General features: G+C 39.4%; 1 protein-coding gene across 4 annotated transcripts in view; it reads left to right on the top strand.

The window, feature by feature from the left end:
• PLEKHG1 (pleckstrin homology and RhoGEF domain containing G1) overlaps nucleotides 1–23,341 on the top strand; it is a 101,258-nt gene that overhangs the window by 15,694 nt on the left and 62,223 nt on the right. For all 4 annotated transcript variants that reach the window (XM_082215193.1, XM_082215194.1, XM_082215195.1 and 1 more), the window contains one exon: nucleotides 13,953–14,027. In XM_082215193.1, the coding sequence (XP_082071319.1) occupies nucleotides 13,979–14,027 (49 nt within the window). In that variant the 5' untranslated portion in view covers nucleotides 13,953–13,978. Of the gene's footprint in view, nucleotides 1–13,952; nucleotides 14,028–23,341 lie in introns of those variants that run through there.

Below are 23,341 nucleotides of genomic sequence, written 5' to 3'. Positions count from 1 at the left end.
AGAACAGGGTGTTTGCAGACTTTTTCAATAGTGTTTCAAATATATGCGATTTCACTTAAATGCGGATGCCTTAGAATGTAACACCCACATAAACTGGGAGTTGCCTGCAATAATAAATATCTCTTCTGTTGATTTCGGGGGCAACACCAGTTGCCTCACCCCTATTGACTTTAGAACTGAGTTGTAAAAGCTTCGATAAATTATGTATAACATTTATTAAAATGCATATATTGGACAAAACAGACACGTGGGTTCACAAAATGAAATATTTATATAAAAAATAGGCTTTTTGGTTTTCTTCGGTAAATGATGGGCATCTCTGCATGATTGAATTAATAATATGCTTGAAAACCAGTAGCTTGCTACTGAAAAGCACCACCCCCAAAAATAGCTGGAAGTGTTAAAGAGTGCTTGTGGCAAAGCATTTATTACCAACCTTAAATTGTCCTTTAAAATAAATAATAAAATAATAAAAAATAATTTTAAAAATCTGGTGTCTTTCTGTGGAAGTAAATCAAAAATCAGTTGCGTTTTGAGTAAAATGGATTTTTCTCTGTGGTTGTTACAGATCTTTCAGTGGTTTTAATTTGAATTGTAATTATGAGTAGAGCTACAATATTAGGCACAATTTTTCAGTCAAAATCCTGTTAGAATACATGCCAAACTAGAATTCTGGTGGGTTTTAAAAATTATATTTTTCTTGTACCAAATATGGAAGAAAGAAATCATGACTGCCTATGCAAGTAAATATTTGCTTTGGAAAATAATACATAGCTCCACAGAGGCAAACACTGCTCAGTTTGGGGGTTCCTAATGTTGGGTCATTCCAACTTTCTTCTGATAGAAGCAATTGTCAGCAATTGATGCTGACAGAAGCAATCGGATTCTTGTATCCATGGCTTGTTAAACTGAGATAAACATCAAACCCTTTGCCCATTCGCCCAAACCCTTTGCTGTCCTCTTCATGGTGCACTTCAATAATACAAGAAATAAATTGTGGTTTCCCATTTCTGCTGAACAAGATGACTATGGTGACCAACTTTGAAACAAGCCAGAATCTTAAAATGTCAAACTGTGGCTTAAGATCATGGTTTGTTCTGAAGCTGGTGGTTATTGTTTCCTGGTTTGGAGAAATGGGAAGCTGTGGTTAATTAAGCATTTCTGATTTTATTCTTCTAATTAGTAAAGTGCTTGCCAAAATGGCTCCCTAGAAGTAGAAAACGGATTATTAAAAATATAGCTATGGTGTGTATATACAGTGTGTATATTCTGAGAAGGTCAGTATGAATGAGGCCATTGGCTGCACTGGCCCAAAATGGGCCAGAACCTCATAAGCTGTTGGATTCCTAAACTGAAGTGCCCACTGTTTTTTGTTTTGTTTTGTTTTGTTGTTGTTTTAAAAAAACTTAGTTCAATAGCATAGCCTGACATACTAGTTAAAAAAAAAGGCAAAATAGACCACACAGGACATGCCAAATAACTGGATCGCAGCCAGCTGCTGAGTACAAACAGAAAGGCCAACACCTTAAGTCTCACTTTATTTCTGTGGGAAATTATTGAAGTTTTGGATAGAGCAGTCCTTCAGAGGTTGGGGAACGGAAAGGAGTCTAACCCAATGGGCTGGGGCCAGGACAGAATAGGTGTCTATATGTGGCATTTTCTAGTCCCTTGCCTTTTTGTTGCTGGTTCCTCTTTTAAATGTTGGGTTAATTTTAATTTTTCCCCCAGTGGCAGGCAAAATAGCCACACCAGCTCCAAGGCTGGCATAGCCCCCCATCGCCTATTCCATAAGCATGTTTGGGGGATGAGGGGTCTATGGATTCAGCAGATCCAAAGCATCCCCTAATCTTCCCTATCATTCCGCTGGAACACCCACTTTTTGACCTTAGGACACGAGGCAGATCAGCAACCATGGTGGAACTTGGAGCCTCTCTGAAGAGGCCTCTAACTATGGTCCACAGCATCCAACAGCCACCTGCTCTTTTCAGGCATTTAGAATTCCAACCACTGAGCTGAAATTGGATCTCTTGCCCATGGTCTGAAAACATGCAATGCAGTCACCTTGTTGAAGCTAAGCAGGTCTGGAATCCTGCCATTGTCTGTGTGGGAGACCTTCTGGGAATCCCACATAGTACTAGGAAGGCAAGACGTAATTGTACAGCTCCTAACTGTTCTGCTCTTACATTTTTGCAGTTAGTGTTTTATTGTAGTTGTTCTTCCTTGAGTCAGTGTAAAACAGTTTAAAGGAAAAAGATAACTTCGCTAAGACATGGTAGTTGCAGGGAAGCAGATTGCTCTCTTCCTGTGACATTTTCTATTGTCTACATTTTCTATTTCAAAATGACCAGGGAAATGTGTAAACTTCCTTTTGTATCCAATAGATAGAGATTCTTAATTAGCGACTGCTTGTATTTGCTGACATAAAGGAAATGAATGGACATTTGTGATTATTGCACATCTGTTGTTTTGTGTTAAGTATCCTGTATGCTGGTGAAACTGTCTTCAATATCCCACCCACCCACACAGCAAAGGTGAAATGGAGACATATGTTTGCTTTGTTATAACAGTTACAGATATGGCTACAGACATAAATTAATTACTTAACCCCATCCCCATTTCCCTCAAGCTAGTCACAAAATTGTATATTGTATCATGTGTATCGCTGAAAGCATCTTCTGAAGTTACAGTTGCATAGTCTGCATTTTTGAGTTGTAGTTCTGTGCAGTAATTGTACTCCTCTTCTCTTCTTCTTCAAATGCCTTTGATGCAGAGTATGCTCAGACTTAAATCCTACTTACTCACAGGAAAGTGGGGTAAGGATTGCAGCCTAATCCACAACATAAGGGATATTTGTAAATTTGTCTAGATGTGCGCTGAGCATGACTTAGTTGCCTTATGTGTAAACTTGCATAAGGTCTTCATTGATTTTTATAATCTTCCTTGCACTTCCTTAACTGAAAATAATCAAATGGAAAGTGGCATCTGTTGGGAAGCATGAAGTTATATCTGAATATTTTTTATGGCGCCAGCCAAACAGTGCAGGTTAAACCAACAGAATTGAGATTTAGCTGGACAAGGGCATCTAACATTCCATTGAGTTCATCTCATCAAGTATACTTTTGTTTTTGCCTATTGTGTGTTTATGTTCATGTGCACAAGATAGCTTTCAAAATGAACTTCCTTCAAGTTTTGGATCTTACAAGTTTTCCTGCCCCCTTTGAACGTAGCAGTTTTATGTATGTATAGAAACAGAGTAAACTGCTTTTCGTAGTTTCGTAGTTTGATTCAGTAACTGCCTGCTGTCTATTAGTAGAAGCAGCATTTTGTGTGCCTTAAGAAGTACTTTTTGCATTTGAGTTCAATTAAATGTATGAAGCTTTTTAAAAGCAAATTTCTGTAGGACAGGATAAATATTTTAATGGCGCTTTCTCCTAACTCTCTACCTGATCTAGAGATAGGTTCAGGTAGGTAGCCGAGTTGGTCTGACGCAGTAGAAATATACCATATATAAAAAATAAATAAATTGTCCACACACAAAAGCTCATACCAAGAACAAACTTAGTTGGTCTCTAAGGTGATACTGGACTCATCTTTCATTTCCATAATGCTGCCTTCCTGCATCTTTGGATATCCACAAATATCCATGGAGTGGCTTAAATTGCCATGCAGATCTAAATATTTCTTATGCATTCATGTTTTGAGTGTGAGATCATAGCCACACCAGAGATTTAAAGCACATGGCTTCCCCCAAAGAATCCTGGGAACTGTAGTTTACTCCTCAGAGAGATACAGTTCCCAGCATCCTTAACAACAGTTCCCATGATTCTTTGGGGGAAGTCATGTGCTTTAAATCTCTGGTGTGGATATGACCTGAGTGTGCATTTTTAAATCCTCAAATTGGTGACTGGATCCACAAGTGCTTAAACAAGAACTGATTGACTTTAAAATCATATACTGTTCTGTTCTTGAAGCTCATATAAAAACCATATAGAGATATGGATGTATTGAAAGTGATGTAAATTTGCATTGCATTCCCCACTGAAAAGCATGTGTGTTATAAATTGAAATATAGACTTAGGAGAAAACGTCTCTTCTTCTGCCTTTTAAGATCTATCATGTTTCAGTACCCACAAGACCCAGAGGTTTCATGTTTATCTTCTAGCTCTCTTAATGTTTTTCTGCTGCATTTTCTGGGACACTTTTTCACAAAAACAGGGTACGTCCAAATCACAGGCAATTATTGGCATCTCTACCAAACCCTTTGCAGGGTCTTAGATGTGCACCCACAAAGTCCCCCTCACTTCCAAGGTCTTTGCTGTTCATTAGAATAGAATAAGCAGAGCTTCCACCTCTACTGAGATGAGTGGGGTAACCTAGAACCTGTACAAGTATACCAAGGCATATACTGGGCTGCTGATGTAAACAAGTACCAACCAGGTAGTACTACTAGCTACTGAAATTAATAATGACTTGTTGAGCAGCAGCATTTTATATCTGAATGCCTTAACATCTATTTTTGTACTAGGAAAATGCTTCTTGTCTCTGTTTCTCCTACAAAAGTACATGGAACGATTTCAACATGCATGGAATACTTGGCTTAAATGTTGTGATGTGGATCTTTAAAGTAGAGGAAATGAAACATGAACCTTTTTAAAAACAGTGACTAAATGCTATTTATCAGCAAAAGTATCGCTTTTGGAGGAGGAGAAACTAAACATCTGGCTTCCCTCTGGAAAAATTATATTTTTCCTTTGACCCTTTGTAAAAATAAATATTTTTCTAATAGTTTTTATTTTGAAGGAGTTGAGCATTCAGCCTAATCAAAGGAATGTCACTATTGCCAAAGCTATTGTTTGTTTAGGCTTTGTTTTGCTTTTAAGATTGCGCCAGCAATGGTGGAATTTCCACAGAAAATGCAAACTTCATTTTTTACTTATTTTAAGTGTCGGTTTCCAAAACTGTTATTAAATACTGGGCAAAGGAAACTGTGGCACTATAACACCTGTAAGAATCCTCTAAACATGTATCTTATGGTAAATGATTCACCTCTATTGCACCTCTGAAGAGTGTGTGTGGAATTTTCTGACCTGTAGAAGAGATGATTGTTAATCTAACTAGGAATCTCTTTAGCAGAAAGTACTGTAGAGTACAAAAGTCAAGAGTGGTTTTATTCCTGAGACATATTACATCTGTTGACCATTTGTGTGGAAAGCTACACCAAAGTGTTCTAGAGACATGATTGCAGCAGAAAGCTGTGGTACCTAACTGGACTTTGAAGATTGGTGACCACAAATTCTAAGCTGACAGCTGTTGTAAATCAGCTGGTGTTCATGCACATAGTAAATACAACAACCATTCACAATTGCATGGAAAATGACAAACGCCATGGCCAGGATATATGCTCATACCTGTGTTCAGTAGCGGAGAAACGTGGGGGCAGTTGGGGTGATCCACCCCGAGTGCCATCCCTGAGGGGGGTGACATTACCGCAGGTGGCGCCCCCCCCCAGGACACACACCACCGCCAGTGCACCCCCCTGGGACGCCCGGTGGCGGCACACACCCCAGGCGGCTAGCCCTGCCCCTGCGGGCCACTCCAGGTGCTAGAGCAGCTATCTCTGCCTCTGCCTGCATTGTGCCATCTAATGACTTGGGCCATATTTACTTATACATCTTAGGAGGATTATAGACTCATCGAATTGTAGAGTTGGAAGGGACCATCAGGGTCATCTAGTCCAATCCCCTGCAATGCAGGAATCTTTTGCCCAATGTGGGGCTTGAACCCACAACCCTGAGATTAAGAGTCTCATGCTTTGCATATTCTAATTGGCCCCCTCTGAATTATTGAGTAAATTTCATCAAACTTGATGTGAACTACAACACAGCATCGTGACTTTGCACTGGGAACTTTGAAAAGCATATGTAGATGCTCCATATGCAAATTGTGCCTATAAAAATATGCCCTTGAGCTCACTTGTACCACAAGGAGTGCAAAATATTTGTTAAATAATTTTAACATGTGAACTGAAAGATAGCAAAAACTTTGTTTATTTTGCCTTTAAAAAAATGAAAATCTGAAATATTGTAATTGTTGCATTTAATGGGTTTGAAATGAGCACGTTCACATTTTTTTGCTTGCCAAGTTTAGGAAATGGATCTTGCTTTTATCTTAGCAGATGATTAAAGACTTCTACATAGGATAAGCTTGGGAAAATGACAGCTTTTGGCTGAATGGCTACCTTCCACATTATAGTTCATCACTGTGGCTCTTAGCAATTTGCAGATTCAGCAGAAAGGCATCCGCAAGCCACAGTTGCAGTGGAGACTGAACTCTGTACGTTACAACAGTCTATTTTGCTATCTTCCCTCTAAAGCATTTTGGTATGGATGGAAGCCTGGGCTCTGGCAAAGTCTTGTGGAGTCAACAGATGGTTTTTTTTTCTCTCTAGACCTGCAAAGTTATAAAATGTCTGCACAAGTAAAAACATCATCACCATCATAATATAGATAAGACACCGGGAAATGGACAATTACATTATATTCATATTGTGCATGCTGCTAGAAAGTATACTGGGCTCTTTTGCTATTCACTAGTCTGTGAGAAATTCTGAATGAAGTGAGGCCTTTCCTTATTTGTGTTTCCTGGCAACATAACGTGCTCCCACCTCTTGGGTTAGTGTGTGTGTGTGTGTGTGTGTGTGTGTGTGTGTGGTGTTCCCCTCACCCAACTGGTTCCTTGGCTCAAGACTGCTGTTCCTGATGACCTAGTTTTAGCTGTACACATGAGTCATCATCTTTAAAGGGGACATACCCTGAAGTGCGCTGGCAGGAGTACATGGATTGTTTATTAATACAGTATTGCATTACATAATGTGTTCATAGCCCATTGCTGCGTTATATGTAACTTTGTTCAGTTAGACATGGTTAGAAGTATTGCAGTCAAAGAACTTTTACTAGACTACATTTGCCCTGTGTTTTTGTATAGCAATTGAGAAGAAGAAAATCTCGGAGTGCCCATGTGCTGGCAAAGGCCTAAGTACAATACAGGTCCTTTAAAAATGCATCATTTTTTGGTAATGAGGAAGGGTTTACAGAATTTGCAGCATGTGGGGCTTTAGAATTTGCCGCTAAAGGAAGACTGGCTAATAGACATAAATGCAACAGTCCATTTCAAATGATTCATGAAAGTGCCTGGTTTCCTTTCCTAACTTTCTGTGGGTGACAAATGTACTCAGTACTGATGAGCTGGCTTCGAACTGGCTGTGTTGATACCAGCCTAAAAAGTTTTTTGGCAGTTGACTCTTGCTGTGCACATGTACAACCTCAATTTTGGGGTTACTATTTTTCTTTAAAATGTTTAAACAAGCTGATTCTAAATTGGCCACTTAAAATGCTGCCTGCTTTGCCATTTAATAATATGTTCAGATCTGGTAAAGAAAGGTTGGGCAGGTGGTTGGCTGCCAGACAGTGTACTCATGCAGTGTACTCAAGAAGGTGCACTCATGCTTATGTTTAAGTGACTATGTGTATATGCAAATAAACTGGCATTTCTGAGTAGCTGGCTGTTTGTATGTATGTGTTCTTCAGTCCTTTTTTTAAGCAGAAACCTGTAGTGTTTCTCCTCTAAGAGGACTGTTTCTTGTAACGATTTGGTTCGAAAGCTGACACGTGACCAGCCAGTGAAGGCACACAGCAGTCTTTATACTGTTTTGAATATGCTGGTGTAGGGCACTGTGACCTTTCTGGCATCTATCCCCTAAACTCTTTTTGCCCAATAGGCATGACTCATTCTATTCTTTGTATAATGTGGATGCGCACCAGTAACAAAAGTCTGTGTCTGTCAGGCCTTGTTTGATTTGCTTTCATTTTATCAGTATCTGCGCAATTATACTGCAGAGAATAGCTGAGGGCATTGTTTCTTGAAATACCTTCTGACTGACACAGGCAGAGCTGGAAATTGTGGTGAGATCAGACTGAACCATTGAGCTTTACCTCTACTTTCTTATTTAACAATATGAGGTTGTATCGTCCAGGGTGAGGGGTGTTTTGGTCCTCCAAATGTTGTTGGGCTCCAGTCCCCATCTGCTCTAGTCAGCATGGTCAGTGGTTGGGTCGATGATGGAAACTGGGGACTAAAAACATCTGGAGGGCCTAAGTAACTTACTGGTTTCAATGTCTGGGTTGTTCACAGCATAATCTTCCAGGATGCATTAAATGGGTACAAGATGTTGGACATAATATTATGATGGCTGTCTGGGAACAGTTATGGACCACTGGTATGAAGTTTACGGCATGTAATGCCTTAAAAGAGAATTTAATGAAAATGATCTACAGGTAGTAAATAACACCAGTCAAGCTTGCAAAAATCTATCATTTGCCCGATAATAAATGTTGGGAATGTAATGAAACTGAAGGTACATTCTTTCACCTTTGGTGGACATGCCCAAAGATTAAGGCATTCTGGGAGATGATCTATAATGAAATGAAAAAGGTATATAAATATACCTTCCTGAAGAAACCAGAGGCCTTTCTCCTGGGCATGGTCGGCCAATTGGTGCCAAAGAAGGATAGAACTTTTTTCATGTATGCCACAACAGCAGCAAGAATACTTATCACAAAGCACTGGAAGACACAAGATCTACCCACCAGGGAAGAATGGCAGATGAAGCTGATGGACTACATGGAACTGGTGGAAATGACTGGCAGAATCCGAGACCAGGGAGAAGAGTCGGTGGAAGAACATTGGAAAAAATTTAAAGTATATTTACAAAAATATAGCAAAATTAATGAATGTTAGAAGGATGCTGGAATGAAGCTACATGGTTTTAGCAGAAATGTTATAAAGAATTAAGTAAAAATGGAGTGTTAATGGGCCAAAGTGTAAAATTTAAGGTCAGACTGGGATAAGGTAAATTATAGAACAAAAATTGAGTAAGATGGAAAGGATTTGCTGAAATAGCTAAATTGAATTAGAATACAAAAAAGGGAGGTGTGAGGAGGTCGATGAAACAGGTAAATGAAAGACAAAGAAATGGAAATACTGGATGTGTTTTTAAATGTTTTTGTTTTTAAATGTTTTTGTTTTTTTATTCTGCTTTTTATTTTATTTTTTGATGTATTGTAACTTTTTATTGTCTCTTTGTTTTCTCTTTTTTTGTAATTGTTAAACTTTTAATAAATATTATTTTAAAAAATATATAATAATCTTCCAGGATGCATTTCATATTTCTACCTGCAGATCTGCTCCTGGACTGAATGCTATAAGTTCAGCAAACTGAAATTAAACTTTCTGCTTTGGTTCAAAGAAAATAGGTTGGACTGAGTATAATAACCTTGGAAGATTATTAAAAGGCTATTTATGCTGACTTCATTGGGATAACAAAAGTGTTAACTGCCTTAGGTTGTTAGGTAGAATTAATGAGTCAGCAGCATTGCCACATTGCAATGTTACAATGATTTGCTCGCAAGGTTTAAATAGACTTTTGCTCATGCATAACCATCAGGAATGCCAAGCCAAACATTACCCCATTTCCTCGTTCTCTCCTTGCCAATACAAATTATAGTTGTAAAATTTTGCCTTTGTGTAAAGTTCAGTTGTTTGTGTGCTGCAGGTCTTTAAATTGTCTTCAGAGTGAGTGTTTTTCCGTGTATCAGCATCTCTCAGTAAGCTCCCTTGCATTTAATGTGAGACCTTAAATTGAAACATCCACTGGAATGGGTCAGGCTGGCTAAACATTCAAATCTTATGCATTTGGACTGCCCACATAATTATTTTTCATGTGCTTACATTGGAAACTTTTTTATTCATTACACCCATTATCTGTTGTGGAATATCTTTTCCTCCTATCGATCAGAGTGACCCCCAGGGGAAAGAGTTTAGAACTTTTCCCGCTATATTTTGTAGAATCCATTATCTGCTTAGAAAAAAAGAAAAAGCTACCAAAAGACTAGTGTAGTGTACTTGTCTGCTACGTAATGGTTTGTTTTGCCCTGTCTCTGCAGCCTTTACAGCAGGTGTGACTCACCTGCGGCCCTGCAGGTGTTCCTGGGCAAGAACTCCCATCCCACCTGACTTTTAGCCATGCTGGTGGATGGGAGTGTGTGTGTTTCTCGGTGTGTGTTCAATAGGCATGTTTTGTTTGAACATTTCTTACGATGAAATCTGTAGAAACATTCAAAGGTGCCTGCAATCTTTTTTTCTGGCAGTTTTCCTCATCCTTTCATTCCTTTTGTTTTGCCTTACCGAACATGCTGTGTGATCAGGACTCCCTCTAGTGACAAAGGCTATGTGACTTCATAGGCAGCTTGTCGATAACTGCTCTACAAACCAGCATGTGACGTGGTGAACTCAGATTTGATTTGGATATTTGTTCACCTTTGTATATGCATCCATTCTCAATTATCAGTAGACGGGGGGGGGGGCAGGGGGAAGCATATCCTATGTTATACATAATAGCTATTGTATAACATAGCTATAGCTTCTGACATTCAGAAGACATCTTAAGGCAGCCCTGTTCAGGGAAGTTTTTAATCTGTGATATTTTAGTGTATTTTTGGTTTCTATGGAAGCCGCCCAGAGTGGCTGGGGAAACCCAGCCAGATGGGCGGGGTACAAATAATAAATTATTATTATTATTATTATTATTATTATTATTATTATTATTATTATGTAGTTTAGTCTGAAGAAAATAAAGGGATATTAGAGATGTAGAGATTAGACAGGGCAGATCCCATTTAGACTGAGAATATAACAAACCAAAGTCATTTCAGTATAAAATACCAGTGTCTCTGTCATTATATGCTAATCATGGTCCCTACTAATTATTTGTGTGTTCATGATAATGGAGGATTCTTTTCTTAACCAGTCAAATCGAGTTAAGAGTTGTTAAGAATATGATGCCTTAGCATATGTAATCATAAAAACACAGTTTTGATATTTCTGTGAAGTGCTTGGAATGAAGTAGTTTGGTTTAACAAAGTTCACTGAATTAGTTGAGTGATCTTTGAACTACACCTAGAAGTCCAGGGGCGGTGCATCCCATTTTGCCACTTGAGATGAAATGAGAGTGCTGCCCTGACATGGTGGCGCTCCTGTGCCATGCTGCCTTCACCAAAGCCTCTCTTCCCTAAGTTGTGCTGTAGCGGTACAAAGCAGCACTAATGGCAGATTCCGGCACGGTCTCATGAAATTTTGGCAAGATCTCGCAAAAATTCAGCGGAAATCAGTGCTGATGCCTGCATTACGACTCTAGCTGTGGTGGGGCAGGCAGGGTGCTTGCAGTGGTGCCATCTCAGGGAATTCTGTCACCTAAGACCGGTGTGTCAGTTTTTTCGGGGGGTACTCAATGGTATGTAGTATAGGCACCTCTTTTTGTTGTTGTTATACAGTGTGGCACTTACTCTAACAACTTCATGGTGAATACAGGCACCTATTTTTCTAGAAAAAAGCACCGCCTAAGACGTGTGCTTCACTCTGCCTTGTGGGTATGCTGGCCCTGTAGAAGCCTTTTCCATAATTGCTGGGTGAACAAAATGCAAATTAAGTCTGTATCAGCGTTGAACTTCTAATGATTTCTCATTCATCTTCAAGTTCATTCTCTTGCATGTGTCCCCCCCTCCCCGCCCCGGGTAGGCTTTTGGAATCTTAGGCTTAAGGACCACAATAGTTGGGGGAAATAAGCAATTCACATTGTTTTAATAATTATATTTTCTGCCCTTTAAACTTTAGCACAGCAAAGCAGTATATCATTCAAAAAGCCACAGTTCCATTACACAACCTGCAATGTAAAAGGAACATTAGAAATCAGGACAGAAGTGCTAGCTTTATAACCAGCAAAACTAATGCAACAATGCAGTCCTGAAGTGTGTCTAGCCAATACGATATTAACTAGCACAGCTCATTCTTGTGGTAGCATACAAGCAGGGAAGTTTTTTAATAAATCACTTCAGTTCTGTTGTGACTGAGTGCTTCTTGTAACATGATGCTTTCATGGCCAAGTAGTGTACTGTTAGCAAAGAAAGATTAATTGAAGTTTGAGCAAATTGCTACTTGACATTGTTTTCACATCTCTCTAAAATTAGTCATGGAAGTTGGCAAGGGTGAAGATGGTGTTCTAAGGTTTCATGATACTTAATAGGCCACTTAAGTTAAAAAAACACAAACCCAACATAACATACTCATTCGGCTTTTCCCATTCTACTGCTAAAAATCCAAAATGATCACTTACCGTACAATGCTATGCGTCTCATTTTGTTCTGTAGGGCTTATTCCCAGAAATGTGTGGAAATAGAAACCTTCCTCTGCGGTTTGATTGATGAAACAAATATTAATCCATTTTAAGTAATTGAATTTATGAAGTATTTCTGGTTGGTTGGGGCTGGGGTGAGGTTTCGTTATTAGCTTGAAGACACCAATTATGTCCTTATACCAGAGGCAAAACTCTTACTGGTGACTGTCCACTTACAGAAGGAATCTTATCAGTGGAACAGAGAGAAAGGTAATTTTCAATAGTGCAGCACCCTGCTCCCCCCTTAAATTGACTGTGTTTGGGTTCCAGTTGTATGGGCAGTATGAGGAACAGAAAGCTGAAGTTGAATCCCATTAAGTTTGAGACTCATTGAACAGGTGGTACTCTTGTCTCAGGTTTCACTGTCTCTGAGAGAGGAGGTGCTCCAGCTATGCTACTTGAGGACCAGGTGGCCTTGGTGGCTCAGAGTGTCTTTTACCAGCTTCAGGTGGTTCCCAGACAGGGATAGACTGGCCCTGGCAGTCCATGTTCTGAACTGGGTTGTTGCAATGCATTGTAAGTGGGGCCACCCTTTGAAGGTGACCCAGAAGCAGGGCTGGCCCACGCATGAGACAAGGTGAGGTGACCACCTCAGGCAGCAGGATCCACAGGGGCAGCAGATCCTGATATAGATCCAGAAGCCTTAGCTAATGCAGAACGTGGCTGCCAAAATGTTAAGTGGTGTGGCCAGAGAGAATTATATTAAATTGACCCTGAGGGATATGCACTGACATTTGCTTCTGTTTTATGGTTGTATCTATGGTCTCATTAGTATTTTTGGCCTTATTTTGTACATCACCCTGATATCTGATAAAGCGAGGTTATAATATATTTTCACAGTGAAGCAAATAGTGGGGAAATGGCTGGGATTAAATTATTCTGCTTGGTATTCCTCTGGATGTCTTGAGGTTGATGCTGTGCAAACGAGAACAATTCCTATTGAACTTGGCGGGATTTACTTAGCTGGACAGAGAATGGAGAGGTGTGTGCTTTATTTTTCAAAAATGATTTTACTGTTTTTACTTGAAGGCCCTAAAGCCTTCAAGGACCAGTGGTCAGGGATGATGGGAATTGTAGTCCCAAACATCTGGAGGGCCCGAGTTTGCCTATGCCTGCCCTAAGGGGTTTGCCAGATATTTTCATTCATCTTTGATTCACTGGCTAGGGTTCACTAGTAGGACTTCTCTGATGAATTTTTAAGTTAACTCCCCCCCCCAAAAAAAAACCCTTTTCAATTATATGGGCCTGTGTATTCCTTAAACAAGGATGGCTAATCTGTGGAGCTCCTGTTGTTCTTGGGACTCCAACTACCACCATTCCCAGCCAGCATGGCAAGTGGTCAGGCTCTGGGCTGGTGCTGGGACTGGTCAGGGATGATGGGAGTTGTAGTCAGACAATTGGTCTAGAGGCCTCAGGTTCCCTATTCCTGCTTTAAAGGAAATGTTTCCCCAAACTGTTGGTACTTTACTCAAGCTCAATGACACATGATAGGGTCAGCGAATTCTTTGTGCTCACATATATTAATTTGTTAGCTTTGTTTGCCCTTTTGCTGAAGTGTTTTATAGGATGTGTGTGAATTAGCTTGTAACAGTATCCGGAACTTATAGAAAAGTTTTCCCCTGCTGGCTTTGGTATGAGAACAGTTTTCTTTCTTTATGTCCCTCAGGTTTCACTGAATTGGTCTCGGCTGAGATGCCAGATAAAACACCAGAGGGTAAAGAAACCTTATCCAGGAATGAAGGTCGGTATTGTTTTTCTCTTAAGAAAACTTGTTCTTTCATTTTCTCAGAATACATATTGTAGGAAATATAATATCAATCCTTTTTTGGTGAAACTATCTTCTCAGATGTAGTGTTTCTCTCCTTCCCTGCTTATTTTAAGCATGATTATGTAAAAATGTTTCATTTCTGAAAAGTTAGTTTGTGGTGAGGGAAAGTGAGAGAGATGATTCAAACAATGTTTGGGTGGCTAGGGACATGTTAGGTTCCTGTATGGTGTGTGTTACTTTATGGTGTGTGTGTGTGTGTGTGTGTGTGTGTGTGTGGTATTTGGTGACTTGGTAAGTTTTTATGTGTAATAGCCAATGTTTGGTAAGTACAGTGGTACTTCGGAAGTCAAATGGAATCCATTACGGAAGTCCATTCAACTTCTAAAACGTTCGGAAACCAAGGCATGGCTTCCGATTGGCTGAAGGAAACTGCGGAAGCTGTGTCGGATGTTCGGGTTCCAAAGAATGTTTGCAAACCGGAACACTCACTTCTGGGTTTGCGGCATTCGGGAGCCAAAATGTTCAAGTTGCAAGGTGTTCGTCAACCAAGGTACAACTGTGTAAGTCCACTTGCACAGCAAAATTAAACTGACTGCGTAATCTTGTATGTATTGACTTGGAAGTAAGTCCTATTGACTTCTATAGTGGCTACAGGATTGCAGCCTGAACAGTAATAAAGTCACTTGATGATACATCAAGTAGTGATACTTCAACATTCACTTCAGATCCATGTTTTGTAAAACTGAACACAATAAATAGCCAAAGCAAAGTAAGGCCTAAGCTCTGCATTTTCCACGTTAATCTGGAGTTTGTTGTTTTGCTTCCTAATTTTGGGGGATGGTAAAGATAATTAGAACGGAAGAAGAGCCTGCTGGGTCAGGCTAATGGCCATCTAGTCCTGCCTCCTGTTCTCACAGTGGCCAACCAGAAGCCTATGGGAAACTCACAAGCAGGATCTGAGTAAAAGAACACTCTCCCCTTCTGTGGTTTCCACAACCAGTGTTCAGAAGCATGACTAGTAGTAATGACTTGATCAGCCGGTCCATCTTTTTCCTCAATAAGACAGTTTGCCTTAGAGTGATATTAACCATTCCCTTGGGTATTTTATAGCTATTGATGTGCTGTATTGACATTTGTAGGAGCCTGACAAAGTGTTACCCATTAACCTAAGCTAATTGTTATCTGGTAATGTCAGTCATCTGTTTGGGGTTCTGTGCTGCTATCACTTATCCTTTTCTGAAGATAGTCAAACAAGGAATTAATTGTGTTTCAGATTTTTATTGCCTTGCGGACTTTGTCCTTTGTGAAGTTATAGCTTAGAACTCCGGACAGTGCTTCAAAAATAGAAGAGGATGCTGTTATGATGAGGGAAGAGTCTCTAAAAGCTATTTTTTGTACTCTCTAGAAAAATGAGCAGTGAAGCTTCTTTCTCTTGCAATGCAAGTTCCTTCAATGACGTGTGATGATATTTAATATTTCAGCATAGAAACTCATCAATATCCAATTAGTTCCCTTGCCTGCTGAATATTGTAAATTCACTAGTTGCTAAGGATTAGCCTGAAAGCAGCCAGTATTTTCCACAGCGTTGGTTTGCTTATCTTGTGTGCTGCTGCAGGTTGTAGGATTTAATGAACTTCTTCGTTCATTTCAATGTCCCATCAGCCTCAGCCAGCTTCTTCCCATCTAGCTGTGCATAGAAGTGTAGCTCCAATTGTCTTTTAATGTTGTAACTCGCTTTGAGACATTAGGGTGAATTTTATTATTATTATTATTATTATTATTATTATTATTATTATTATTATTAAGCGAGGAGAAGTCAGTAGCACTTAGCACATGTGTACTGGCACTCTTTCCTAAAGTTTAAACAAAGCAAGGTTAAGCATTGCAGCTCTACCATGTCAAAATGCTACCCGCTGCCACTGCATACGCATGTAAACAAACAATAAACAGAAGTGAATGAAAGAAAATAGAGTCTTGTGATTACTTTACTAAAAATTGGCAGATAGTTTGTTCATCTTCTCTCCCACCAAGCCCTTTTGGTCAACAAAAATTACCTATGAATGTTCTGGTCTACTTTCTTTCACCAAAGCAATGGTGTTTTGTTTTGTTTTGTGTTTGTGTGCGCACATGAGGAATATATGGAAACATTATTGAGAGATACAAATACATTAAGCAGTTTATTTGTGAGTTTCTTAATCACAGCCTTGAAACCCACTCTCTAGTGAACAACTATTATGCTAGTCCATAGTGAAACAGAGAAGTGTGTTAGAACTGCAAGAGTAGATTGTTATGCAGATTGTTAGCCCATATTGCTCCTAATGTAGTTCCAGTGTTTCTATTCAGTGATATTTTCCTTTTTAAAATTGTTGGTGACTTTGCGTATGAATGAGAATCGGAGCAATCTGAAATAACTTCTGTATAAATATGTCACAAGCATCCTGGTTGGCATTAATCCTCATATTAGAAACTTGACCTTCATATATTCAAATCTGTGATGGCTTGAGCCTTTTAAAAGATGTCCATGAGATTATCAGCATTTCAATGGAAGCTTTTGGGCTGCATACAAAAACCTTGGGTTTAGGAAGGAATTACTTGCCACTCAGAAGCTAAAGCTGTATGTTTGCACCTGTAGTGCAAAGGTAATGGAAAATTTGATTACCAAGGTAATTTGGGTAGTATAAGGTTGGCACAAAATCGAAAATGCTGTGGAATGGAAATCCAATTCTAGGCTGCTACTTATTATCAATTTATGACATAGCTTTTAGGAGAAAACCTTTTTGCAGCTTGACCCTCTTTTTAGCTTCTCTTTGAGTAGCAGGCTCTATTACAGCAGGAAATCCTGACCTGCTTTCCTGGTATGGTTTGTCACCAGGCTGTTTCCTTCACAGCTGGCTAGTTTGTGGGATGTAGTAACCTAACAAGGCATTTGTATTCTCCTGGTGAGCCAGATAAGTTTGTCGCATTATTTTGAAGACTGCTTCCCCTAGATTTTGCAGGGCATCTGGATAAACCATCATTTTTAGCATCTCTTCCTGGACAGCTGTAGGAGACAAATTTATCCAGACTCTGTATTCCTTTTTTTATCTTCCTTTGTGTGTGTATCCAAATAAAAAGGCTAGGTTCATGGTAATTTATAACACAAAGAGATTGCTGCAAATGGAGAATAAAATTCTTGTGTAGATAAAAACTTAAGAGGTCACATTTTAACCTAATAATAATTCAAACGACAATGCAGAGGATAGTAAATGTGTGTGTTTGATGATAACTTCTGCCTTCTCTGTTGCTTCTGTCGAATTATGTCTATACAGGCTGAGCCAGATGTCTGTACACTGTAAGGAGTAGTAGATTAAGTTGTCACACAGCATCTCCCCCCCCCCAGTGGGTTGTAATGGGACACTCTGGACCACCGGAGTAGCTAATCTTCCCTGCTCAGCAGCATCCTTTGTCATGAGTAATATTACTACAACCCTCCACGCCATCCTCTGAATACAAAAAAAGTTTCTAAGTCACTTTGGGAGGGGGAGAACCCCTCCTCCACTTTTGATCATGGCATGCTGTTAAAAATTGTAGCTCAGGTATAGCTTATAGATTCCATTTTGATCTCCTTGGTGTACCAGAGTCCTCTTGTGATACTCCCACAGAAATTCTATCCCACTAGAGTGGCTTGCTGTAATTCAGAATCAACAATATCATAAAATATAATAAAAGGCATTGATAAACCATGATTATTTATAGCAGATACTTGAGTAAACGCATATCTAAATAATAATGTCTTTCCCTACTGCCAAAAGACAGCCTGAGAGGGGACATCCACACTTTATGCAGCAAAATGTCCCACAATATGGATGCAGCCATTAAAACAGCTACATGGCACAGAAGGACCTCTCCAGATATTAGGGAACAAACAGGATGGTATGGGTAATCATTCAGCTATCTGAAGGTAATTGTCAAAGTTTTGAGTTGTGTCTGGAAAAAATGGCAGTGGGCACAGAGGTTGCAGGCGTAACGTGGTCCTATAGATGAGCTTGCTGCTGCATTCTGGATAAAGTGTATCTTCTAAAGGTTTTTCTAAAGTAGCCCCATTTAGAGCACATTGCACTAATCTGATCTTGATTTAACCAAGGCTCTCTTTCTTCTTAATTGGTCTGACTCTCTTGGAACTGGCCACTTTTGCCACCAGGTCATCCAGATAGAAAACGGAGTCTAGGAACACTTTCAAATGTGAACCTGATTTTTCAAGATGTGTTTATGTGTGTGCATTCTCATTCAAACCAGGCAGAATTCTTGTTCCAAAGCCATCTCCCTCCTGATCAGGAGCATGTGTGTCTTGTGTGGATTCACCTTCTGTTTCTTAGTGCTCATCCAGCTCATTAATTTCTCCAGGCTTCAGTTCAGAACCTCAACAGCTTCCTTTGTATTAGGTTGAAAAGTGTAAAAGTGCTACGCGTCACCTGCATATAGATGACAATGAACACCTTGAATTATTCTTCCCGTTCAATGCAGAAGATGTTAAATAACATGGGCCAGAATCTGTCAAGTTTTAAATATGAATGGTGAAGGCAGAGAGGCAGACATATTTAACAACTATTCTCCTGATGCATGAAAACAAGTGTTGGGCCTTAACCCTTCAAATCTGCTCAAGAAAGCGAGTTGGCTGAAAGTAGAAAGTAACACCATCTTCCATAGGTTTGTTGCCAAGTTTGATTACTTGCCATGCATTTGAAGTCCTGAGGAGAATATTAATGACTCTTTTAAAATGGATCTTTAAAAACACAATGGTTACCATGAGTCCCAGTTGGCTGGTGTCCAGCTGGAGTTCAGCATTCCAGTCAGCTGTGAGCTAATACTCCTTTTAATCATGCCTGTAAAATTTGAATGGCCTGTGAGTTTCAAGGTGTGTGTGACTTTATAACACACACACACAAAATGTGTGTGTGTTATATAATCTTTGTTAGATGGGTGGTGGGACTGAAATATTCAGTGTTCTGAAATATTTCTTAAAAATCCCAAACAGCATACACCATAAATCATAGTGTGTAATATATAAGCACATTTGGGATCTATAACAAAATGTTGCATTGTGGAGAGGTCTCCTGTACAAAGTTTCAGTCATCCATGCCTTTTTCCAGGATACTCCTTCCCCTCTGGATATCCATTTCGCTTTTCCAGCAGTCTGGCACAGGCAGTATTCCACAGCCGCTAATTGTGCTCAGAAGTTGGGGGTGTATTCAGACACAAGCCTATTTGCGTGAGTTTTCCATGAAAGTTAACCCTTCCTTCCTTATCTTGAGCTCAGTTAAAATCCCTCCCCATGCTAGACAGAAGTGCTTTTGGTGGTTAAGTATTGAGAGAAGTTGCCTGATTTGCTTTATTTTTGGCCTCAAATACGAATCAATACGATTTTTTATTTTAAATAGCTGTATGAAAATCCACTCTCTCGCCTGCTAAGCAGATTTATTCTTTTGTACTTATAGTAAGAATCAAATAATTGTAGTGCTGGAATTGACCCTGAGGATCATCTACTTCTTTGCAATGCAGGAATGTGCAGCTGTCCCACATGGGAATCGAACCTGCGACCTTGGTGTTATTGGCACCATGTTCTAACCAACTGAGCTGTCTAGTGTAAATATTACCGGTAAATAAGGAGAGAGTTTTTAAAGGGGCTTGTTCACAGATACTTACTGCAATCTAGAGTACATTAATATATTTGGAGTTTTATGTACCAGTTGTATTGGGCTCTTGCCTGTCATTTATAGATAATAATGTTTCTTGGTAGGAGGCATGAATCCTTAAACCACTCTGGTATCACATGCTGATATCAATGCCAGCACACGGGTTTGGCGAATGGATTATTGCTAGTGAAAGGTACTAAATATATGTCAGATGATACATATGTCAAAGTGCAAGGCTAAATACCTTTTTCTAAAAATAGCCATGAATTTACTATGTTGTTTACCCTTCTTAGCAGCAATTTGGGTTTGTATATAGGTGACTAAAAATAGCTGTCACTGATGAAAGCTTCCACCCCTTGTAGATTCTGACTCTCCTCACATGTTTACAGAATTCCTAGGCAGAAGGCACCTCTGAAAAAAATATTGTGTGACTAGTCTGTAAATGATGTGATAATCTGATTACTACATATGCTGATGGCTTGTTTGTTTTTGTTGTGGACATGGGGAGGGAAGCTGTGAATGTCAATCTGTGAAATACCAACAATAGCATTGTTCTCTTCATTAAACAGCCTTCTGGGAACAAATTTTGTACTGCGCGATGCAGCCCTGAGACTTTCATTACAGTCAAACCTTGGGTTACAGACACTTCAGGTTGTTTTTTTTCAGGTTACAGAACGGGTTACTTCCAGGTTTCGGCGGTCACACATGCACAGAAGCACCAAATTGTGCTTTGTGCATGTGCAGAAACACCGAATCGCAACCCACACATGCGCAGACGTGGTGCTGTGGGTTGCGAATGTGCCTCCCGCACGGATCACGTTGGCAGCCTGAGCATCCACTGTATTGCAGTTAGCTGCCAATTGTTATTCTAAAGATAACCAACTAGATCTGATATTGAACAAATTATTGGAGTCTAGGCATTTTATACGTTCCCTTAAACAAATCTAAATAACACAGCTCATGTGTTTTCACCTGTTACACATCATGGGTGATTTGGAAATTTGTTATGCAGCTCTGTTGTTTGGAATTCTTTGCTTCAAGTAAGGATTTTTGCTGGATAAAATTGCTACCACATGAAGGTGTTTTTAAAAACAGTTTATTTTGACATCTAGTCAATTCTACCATAGAGAACAATTTTTAAATTGTTGGATGTCCCACTTTCCTCTTTGCCAAGTTTTATATATATATACACATGTTTGTAGGGTTTCTTTATTTTCCATTCTGCTTTATTTCTGAGTTGAAAATGTAATGCAAACAAAATGGAAAAGAATTATATAAAAAGGGTTGTTAGCTGCTCAAATAAACATTTGTGTTCATGCAACACAGTACTTTGTTCTCTGATTGTGATTGGCTTATTTTAGGAAGGTTTATCAGAATCTTTTAACCTTTAGCCCAGGGGTATGGAAGCTTCTGCCCTCAGGCCAAAAATTGCTTTGCTATTGTGTATTCAATTGTATCTCCTTTCTCTGCACAAACTACTAAATTAAAATTAAAGCAGAGATGAAAGTGTCTCGGCAAAGAGGCAGATCTACATTCCTCACATAATGCAAAAAAAAAAAAAGGGTCCATGCATTTTGCAATTGCATGCAGTTTTTCAGTATGCAATTGCATGTAAATTTTGAAGCTTTGGATAGCTTTAACACAGGACTTGCAGTTCATTTTGTGCATTGCTGGTGTTTGCATTCATTTGCTGAGTTTACTGAGTTCATTTTGCGTGGTCAGGACAGATAAAAGTGCTTTTTGTTTTAAAAACATCGGATAAATAAATAACAGAAGTTGAAACTTCACCAGATTTCCTAAGAATTTAATGTATTCATACTTTGGAAGTCAAACTGCTTAGTTCCCAAACGTTTCGGCTCCTGAACATTGCAAACCCTGAAGTGACTGTTTTGGTTTGCGAACTATTTTTGGAAGCCAAACATCCAGCGGGGCTTCCGATTGGCTGCAGGAGCTTCCTGCAGCCAATCAGAAGCTGTGCTTTGGTTTTCAAACGTTTTGGAAGTCGAACGGACTTCCAGAACGGATTCCGTTCAGCTTCCAAGGTACGACTGTATATGCTTCTATTTCCCCCTTCCCAACTTTTTTCCACTGAAAAACGAAAACAAAAAAACAGGGAAATGTTGTTTTTGTATTACCTCATTGAAGCACATAATTGCCTTAAACAACAACAACTAAGGATTCTTTTAAAATAACAGCAACATTAGCCTTCAGTAGCCCTTTAGTGTCCATATCCTGTAACATGGAGAAATTTAATATTACTGGAAAAAGCCTTTGGTGCCTGCCAAAATACTAATTTAGCCCCTTTTTGACAAAGGAAGAAGGAATGTTGTAACATATTTCCTGTATTAAAAGAAAAACTTTTCAGAAGAAATCTCAAGTGTATTTTAAATAAATTCTGTCTTTCTCAATTTGAAGTCAAGTGGTAAAGTTTGAACTTGTTTCATTCCCTTACCTAGACACATAGTAGTTAAATGAATAAATGCCAATTGCTCTGGAAAGAAGACCCCATAAGGCCTGATAAACCCTAAATTTAGAGAGTTTACTAGAAGGAAATAGTTGTGTTAAGCTTCACTTTTTTTAATTGGCTCCCTGTGGTTTGAATTAGCTTAAAAGGGGGAAATGGTTGCTTGCTGACAAAGTAGGAAGGCAGCCAGCTTTGATGTTTTATAAGCAATAAAATATTAATAGAAAAGCATATGTTCTTTCTGTGAGATTGGTCAAACAACTAAACTGTTATTTCTTCAGCAAATCAGACTTGGAGGTATAGTCGCTATTACGTTAACGTTCAAATTTAAGGTGAACTGGCAAGCTGATATAGCAAACCATAGAGGTGGAAACCTCAGAAAATCCCCATGCTGGATTTGCCCCTCCCCCCAAAAAGCTTCAAGGTACATCCAGTGTTTTCTTTAAGTAATTGTCAATTGTAAGACTTAAAATTTACTAGCTTTTTTTGAAAACCACAACAGCTAATTGTAGTCCTTTTACTTGGGTTTTGGGTTTGTGTCTGTAGGGAATATGTCTTCCCTTGGTCCAGTTTACTATTGGGATGAGTAGAGTTCTTTTTCTGCCAAACTATATTTGCAGCTCAATTCTCATCCCACTTGAGGGAGAATGAGGAAAATAAAGTAGATGGTGGCATACCAGTTGGGTTGCTGTAAGACATAGAATCATAGAATACTGCAAAAGTCAGATCTTGTACCCATAGTATTAACTAGTTCATATTTATTTGAAGCTTCTTTTTTGCAGTAAGGTGTGAACTGGGTCTTATAGCAGAAAAACTGTGACAGGAGGTGCTGTATATAGAGAGCACCTAAGATTCGTATCCCCCACCCCCCGTCCTCTTTTGCACATATTTGCATGGAGGTACATATAGTTGGTTGCCAATAACATGACAACTTTTCTTGGTGCATTGTTACTCATACCCTCCAAGTGACCCTATTTTCCAGGGAAAGTCCTGGAAGTATGAAAGCCATCCCAGCTCCAGATCTGATCCCAAAATGTCCCTATTTTTCCCACCAAGCTCGGGGTGGAGAATGAGCTTGTGCTTGTTCTGAGCGATGGCAGCAGTAGTGGCTGTGACACACCAGCTCTGAGAAGCAGGCAGAGGGCAGGGAC

This window comes from Podarcis vaucheri (assembly GCF_965113315.1).
Source record: "Podarcis vaucheri genome assembly, chromosome: 3".
Lineage (NCBI taxonomy): Eukaryota > Metazoa > Chordata > Lepidosauria > Squamata > Lacertidae > Podarcis > Podarcis vaucheri.
The sequence above is the reverse complement of the archived record's forward strand: the minus strand, read 5'-3'. Positions and strand labels throughout refer to the sequence as shown.